The sequence below is a fragment of the Trichomycterus rosablanca genome, chromosome 8 (genome assembly GCF_030014385.1).
Source record: "Trichomycterus rosablanca isolate fTriRos1 chromosome 8, fTriRos1.hap1, whole genome shotgun sequence".
Classification (NCBI taxonomy): domain Eukaryota; kingdom Metazoa; phylum Chordata; class Actinopteri; order Siluriformes; family Trichomycteridae; genus Trichomycterus; species Trichomycterus rosablanca.
The window spans coordinates 19,531,569-19,538,681 of record NC_085995.1 but is presented as its reverse complement, the minus strand read 5'-3'; the positions used below and the strand labels follow the sequence as shown (position 1 = coordinate 19,538,681).

Sequence of the window (7,113 nt, the reverse complement as noted above, 5' to 3'; positions counted from 1 at the left end):
CTTGTCTTCCTCTTGTCCTGGGTGGAGGGTCAAGTCGAGCAAGACTAGTGGCTCGGAGGTTGCGTGGTACAGAGCAGGATTTGATTAGACCACGAAGGTAGCTTGGGCTGGTCCATTTTTGGCTTTGTAGGCGAGCATCAGTGTTTTAAACTGAATGCGTGCAGCTACAGTAAGCCAGTGAAGAGAACGCAGCAGTGGGGTGATGTGGCAGTGTTTAGGTTGGTTGAAAACCAGGCGAGCAGCTGCATTTTGGATGCACACATTACACATGCTGCACACATTACAAAGGCATGGCTGCGGCAGAAGAGGGTACGGGTACTGAACTGGCCTGCCTGCAGTCCTGACCTGTCCCCAATAGAGAATTTTGAAAGGAAAAATGCGACAACGACGACCCCGTACTGTTGCACATCTTAAGACGTGTTTGTAGGGTCGCTTGGTATCCTCGGTGCCAAAACCTCTTTTAAGTGTGGTGAAAAGGAACGGCAACATTACAAAGTGGTAAATGCTTTACTGTCCCAACTTTTTTGGATTGTGTTGCAGGCCTGAAATGCAGGAATGGATGTTTATTAATAAAAGAAATTAAGTTGAGCAGACAAAACATGAAATATCTCAGGTTCATCCTGTCTGCAATGAAATAAAAGTCAAAGTAAATGTAAGAAACTCTGTGTTTTTTATTATTTGCATTTTCCATGCTGTCCCAACTTTTTCTGATTTGGGAGTGCAATACTATATTTCCAGATCAGGGTCTTACAAAAGAATTGTAGAACAAAAGGTTTGTAATATGGACTAATGTGGTTCAATTTGATTATGTTTGTAAGTTACCCACCTCTTTACTAAGCATTCAGGCTGAGCAGTAACATGTTCTTACCTTCTATAGCATCTTATTTAAAAAAAGAGAAAGAAAAACAGGGCTTTAGTGAATTTGTATCCTTGACTGCTGTCTGCTTAAACTAGAGTAAGGTAATGTTTACTGTGGAAGCACTTCTGAAAGTCGCTCTGGTTAAGTGCGTCTGCTAAATGCCTAAACTATAAATGTAAGCTGCATGAATGGAGGTGGGATGTTCATGTGTGTTTTAACTGGAGCCAAAAAATGTCCCACTTACTTTACCAGTAACAAGATAGAATGTGAAAGCATGTTATGACACTATTTTTATAGGTATAATGCATAACAGTTTCACAACAGTAAAAAATGTGCCAGATCTATACATTTAGGTATTGGTTCTATACAATGTTGTAGCAAAGTAAATGACCTACTAACATTTATGTTTGCAATCACAATACATATCATACATATCAAAAACGATTAATGCACAATAGGCTGTTTGTAATCATGCATATTACAAGCAAAAAAAATAAAATAATGCCTATATACGTACATCACTAATTTAAAGTATTAATAGATTAATACTGTATATTATATGAGGGCTCTTCAAAAAGTTTCTGCACTTTTTTAAACTATTTATTAAGAATTTCAAAATTTCGCTAAATCCAGACTATAAGCTCTCTCTCAGTCTCTCAGACACGACCAATTACTCCTCCTACCGCCCTCACTTCAAAAAAGCAAATACAAACCATTTGTGATTTGTTAATTCTCTGATTTCCAATGTTTTCACTGATCAACTATATTGTATTTTGTGTAACTATAAACACATTTAGAATATAATGCCTGCTACACACTCTAAAAAGTTGAGACACCTGTGTTCCATCATTTTTCCTGTTAATGGGACTTTGGGAACTGAGGACACTAAGTGTTGCAGTTGGGCAACGATGAGACTGTGAGAGATTTCAGCTGCTCAACAGTCTGTGCTTGTCTGATTTTCCTCTTCATGCTGCACCATACATTTTCAATAGGAGACAGACCTGAGGCAGGCCAGTCAGGAACATATGTTCTGTGTGTACAGTTGTAGCATATCAATTGAAACTATGCATCAGCTCTTGAAAATGAACTTCTGTGACATTTTAATCTACATTATAATTTTAACAGTGACTTAATAATAAAAAACACAGTTTCTTACATTTACTTTGACTTTTATTTGATTGCATGCCTTTGTAATGTGTGCAGCATGTGGTTTTGCATTGTCTTGTTGAAAAATGTATGGACGTCCCTGGAAAAGATGACCTCTTGAAGGCAGCATATGTTGCTCTAAGATCTCAATGTACTTTTCTGCATTAATGCTGCCATCACAGAAGTGTAAATAACCTTTTCTAAGGGCACTGACACAGCCCCATACCATGACAGACCCTGACTTTTGGACTTGTTGCTGTTAACAGTCTGTATGGTCCAAGACTTAATCGTCTTTGGTCTGGAGCACACGGCGTCCATTTTTTCCAAAAAAGACCTGGAATGCTGATTCTTCTGACCACAATACACGTTTCCACTGTGTGATGGTCCATCCTAGGTGCCTCCGAGCCCAGAGAAGTTGACGCCGCTTCTGGACATGGTTAACATAAGGCTTCTTTTATGCACAGTAAAGTTTTAAGTGGCATTTGTGCATGTAACTCTGTATTGTAGTGCTTGATATAGGTTTGCCAAAGTAATCCCTCACCCATGTGGTTATATCAGCTATTGTTGAGTGGCGGTTCTTGATGCAGTGCCATCTGAGGGATCAAAGATCACAGACGTTCAGCTTAAGCTTGCGCCCTTGGCCTTTACGCACTGAAATTCCTCCCGATTCCTTGAATCGTTTAATGATATTATGCACGGCAGAGGGCGAAATATGCAAATCCCTTCCAATCTTTCTTTGAGGTACATTGTTTTTAAACATTTCAATCATTTTCTCATGCATTTGTTGACAAACTGGAGATCCTCTGATCATCTTTGCTCATCAAAGACTCAGCCTTTCCTGGATGCTGCTTTTGTACCAAAGCATGGTTGCAATCACCTGTTGACATCACCTGTCTGGAATTACATAATTATTTAGTTTTTTCACCTCATTACTAGCCCTAAATTGCAGACAAAACATGAAATGTCTTGGATTTAAACTGTCTGCAATCAAATAAAAGTCAAAGTAAATGTATAGAACACTGCATTTTTTATTTTATTTGAATTTTCCATACTGTCCAACGTTTTCTGAATTGGGGTTGTATTTAAACCATAAGGTGGCTCAAAAAGTGCTTATTTTTGTATTGTTTGACAATTCTTGCTGTTTCTTGGTGATCATGTAGAAATAGAAATATTTTACTTTCGCTAACATTTACCTTGTTGTTTATTTGCAGCTGCAGGGCATTCCCCGTGGCCAAGATGCCACTGTGTGCCCTGCCAGTCGGCGGGTGATCCCGAGGGGCAGGAAGTGCCCATCAAGTGCAACGGGCACACTGTAAAGCATCCTGACTACGACATGAACCTGTGCTGGAACGAGATTAAGCGCAAGTCCCACAATATCAGGTACCAACCTTATTTCTTATTTACTGCAAAAACCACCTGCCCGCTGAATAACCCTCAACATCTTCCCAGGCAATTCATCCCCTTTTAAGCACTATTGATCCATTTGTTCCAGACTCTGGTTTAAGTGATTTTTTGAGATACTCCACTAGCATACATTGTGGGCAAACAGTGCAGTGATAGGCGTACAAGCAAACACAACTGTTTAATTGCTATACAAACTGCTACAGTGCATTCTGGTTTATTTACCTCCCTCCTAATTCATGTTTTCACCCTGGTGTGTCTTCATTAGTATGTATAAAACCTTTAATTCGTTCTGATTCCCCCCAGGATGAGCTTATTATCAAATGTTATAGTGGACTCAGTCTGATGAAGGAAAACTGGCAGATGTAACACGCATGGGATACAGATTATCAAAGAATACATGATAGCTTTTATACCACTGAGCATTTTTAGTTTGACCAGGTTTTTATAAACAGGTGTTGTGGCCCTGGCTAATGGACTGTTTTGTTGTGCTGATCCTATTTAATAGACTAATTTTGTTGGGATACTGTTGTCATAGTCCATTTCAATGATGGTAAGGCTTATTTTGTTGCAAAAACCAATTTCATTTTCTATTACAAACAGAATTTCTATTCTATTACAAACTAATGAACTATCAGGGTTGCCAGATAAGGATTTATATTTTCATAATGTTGCCAAAGTGAAGTAAAATGTGGTTTTTAATTTTTTTATTATTGGAGAACCGATCAGCCATAACATTAAAACCACCTCCTTGTTTCTACACTCACTGTCCATTTTATCATCTCCACTTACCATATAGAAGCACTTTGTAGTTCTACAATTACTGACTGTAGTCCATCTATTTCTCTACATACTTTTTTTACCTGCTTTCACCTGTTCTGTAATGGTCAGGACCTGTAATGGTCAGGGGCGCTGTTGGCTGGATATTTTTGGTTGGTGGACTATTTTCAGTCCAACAGTGACAGTGAGGTGTTTAAAGACTCCAGCAGCGCTGCTGTGTCTTGTCCACTCATACAGCACAACACACACTAACACACCACCATCATGTCAGTGTCCTGACCATTGAAAAACAGCATAAAAGGGGGGTAACATAGCATGCAGAGAAGCAGATGGACTACAGTCAGTAATTGTAGAACTACAAAAGGTTTCTGTATGGTAAGTGGGGCTGATAAAATGGACAGTGAGTGTAGAAACAATATATATACGTATATACACAGACAAGACATAACATTATGTCTTCACTCCACCAATGACAGGTGAAGTGAATAACACTGATTATCTGTTAATCACGGCACCTGTTAGTGGGTGGGATATATTAGGCAGCAAATTAATATTTCATCCTCAAAGTTGATGTGTTAGAAGCAGGAAAAATGGGCAAGCGTAAGGATTTGAGTGAGTTTGACAAGGACCAAATTGTGATGGCTAGATGACTGGGTCAGAGCATCTCCAAAACTGCAGCTCTTGTGGGGTGTTCCTGGGCTGCAGTGGTCAGTGTCTAATGAAAGTGGTCCATGGAGGGAACAGTGGTAAACCAGCGACAGGGTCATGGGCGGCCAAGGCTCATTGGGGAGCACGTGGGGAGCGAAAGCAACAGACGAGCTACTGTAGCTCAAATTGCTGAAAAAGTTAATGCTGGTTCTGATAGAAAGGTGTCAGAATACACAGTGCATCACAGTTTGTTGCGTATGGGGCTGCATAGCCGCAGACCAATCAGGGTGCCCATGCTGACCCCTGTCCACCACCAAAAGTGCCAACAATGGGCACGTGAGCATCGGAACTGGACCACGGAGCAATGGAAGAAGGTGGCCTGGTCTGATAAATCATGTTTTTTTTTTACATCACATGGATGGCTGGGTGCGTGTGCGTCGCTTACCTGGGGAACACATGGCACCAGGATGCACTAAGGGAAGAAGGCAAAGCCGGCGGAGGCAGTGTGACAGGATTCCCTGATGACTGTAGCCTGTATGGAATGTGTTCTGGGGGCCTGATGGAAAGACAGAGGCTTGCAGAAAATTTGTTGTCATTGGTGAGGGCCTTAGTGGAGGTTTCACAGGCGCCAGAAGAGAGAAGAGACTTTTGCTTATTCCAACACAGCTTGGCAATGAGGTCCTGGTGATGACCCGAATCATTCTGTAACTACCCACTTGATAAGAGGCTCACCACCATGTGCATATTGTGTCTTATTCTCAGTTGTTGTCAGGTAAATTAATATCTAAAGTGGAAAAGATATGTTATGTTAACTGGGGAAGGTAATTTGTGTATGTACACCGATCAGCCATAACATTAAAACCCCCTCCTTGTTTCTACACTCACTGTCCATTTTATTAGCTCCACTTACCATATAGAAGCACTTTGTAGTTCTACAATTACTGACTGTAGTCCATCTGTTTCTCTGCATGCTTTGTTAGCCCTCTTTCATGCTGTTCTTCAATGGTCAGGACCTCCACAGGACCACCACAGAGCAGGTATTATTTGGGTGGTGGATCATTCTCAGCACTGCAGTGACACTGACATGGTGGTGGTGTGTTAGTGTGTGTTGTGCTGGTATGAGTGAATCAGACACAGCAGCGCTGCTGGAGTTTTCAAACACCTCACTGTCACTGCTGGACTGAAAATAGTCCACCAACCAAAAATATATCCAGCTAACAGCGTCTTGTAGGCAGCGTCCTGTGACCACTGATGAAGGTCTAGAAGATGACCAACTCAAACAGCAGCAATAGATAAGCGATCGTCTCTGACTTTGCATCTACAAGGTGGACCAACTAGGTAGGAGTGTCTAATAGAGTGGACAGTGAGTGGACACGGTATTTAAAAACTCCAGCAGCGCTGCTGTGTCTTATCCACTCATACCTGCACAACACACACTAACACACCACCACCATGTCAGTGTCACTGCAGTGCTGAGAATGATCCACCACCTAAATAATATCTGCTCTGTGGTGGTCCTGGGAGAGTCCTGACCATTGAAGAACAGGGTGAAAGCAGGCTAAAAAGGTATGTAGAGAAACAGATGGACTACAGTCAGTAATTGTAGAACTACATAGTGCTTCTATATGGTAAGTGGAGCTGATAAAATGAACAGTGAGTGTAGAAACAATCAGTGTATACCTCATGTTTGCCGTTCGTTCTGTGCTGAATATCGCCGTTTCTAAATGAATTCAAAGCAACAATGTGCATATTGTGTATATTGCTTTTCTAGCGTTGACCCTCGTCTTGGTCTCCTGATTATTATATCTCTATAATATCTCTGCCTTTCTGTTTTTTGACCCTTTCTATAAACTCAGATGCAGATTATGCATGTTTCTTGCTTCTTCTGCCAGCTTCACATTAAAGTATTCTAAGAATAAAACTCTTCATGGTCTACTACATAATTGTAGTCTACTTATGATAATTGATATGTTGTTTTCTAAAAATAATAAGTGACACATCTGAGATGTTAATAAGATGTTACACGAGGCATGAGTGAGACATTTTGTATGCAATAATTATAGCCAAGTAGTAGAAAAAATCATTAAGATGGTTATTTGATAGAAGACAAACAGAAAATATCCATATGAGGTTGTGGGAGAGGAACATCATATGTATGACTCTGGAAAGCTTTAATGATATGGGTCAGACAACCATGTTAAAACCAAGTTCAACTGATTCAAGAGATGTAAATATAATTATGTAAACTATCTGTTTGTTCAGTTTATTTAGATAGAAAT

The 7,113-nt window shown here is 40.4% G+C and overlaps 1 protein-coding gene across 1 annotated transcript in view; it reads left to right on the top strand.

Annotated features, from left to right (window-relative positions):
• The first annotated feature begins 3,250 nt into the window (after window positions 1-3,250).
• The window catches only part of drp2 (dystrophin related protein 2), a 172,399-nt gene continuing 168,536 nt past the window's right edge, over window positions 3,251-7,113 (top strand). Inside the window, exon 1 of the mRNA XM_063000547.1 lies at window positions 3,251-3,385. Within this exon, the coding sequence (XP_062856617.1) occupies window positions 3,339-3,385 (47 nt within the window). The 5' untranslated portion in view covers window positions 3,251-3,338. The remainder of the gene's footprint in view (window positions 3,386-7,113) is intronic.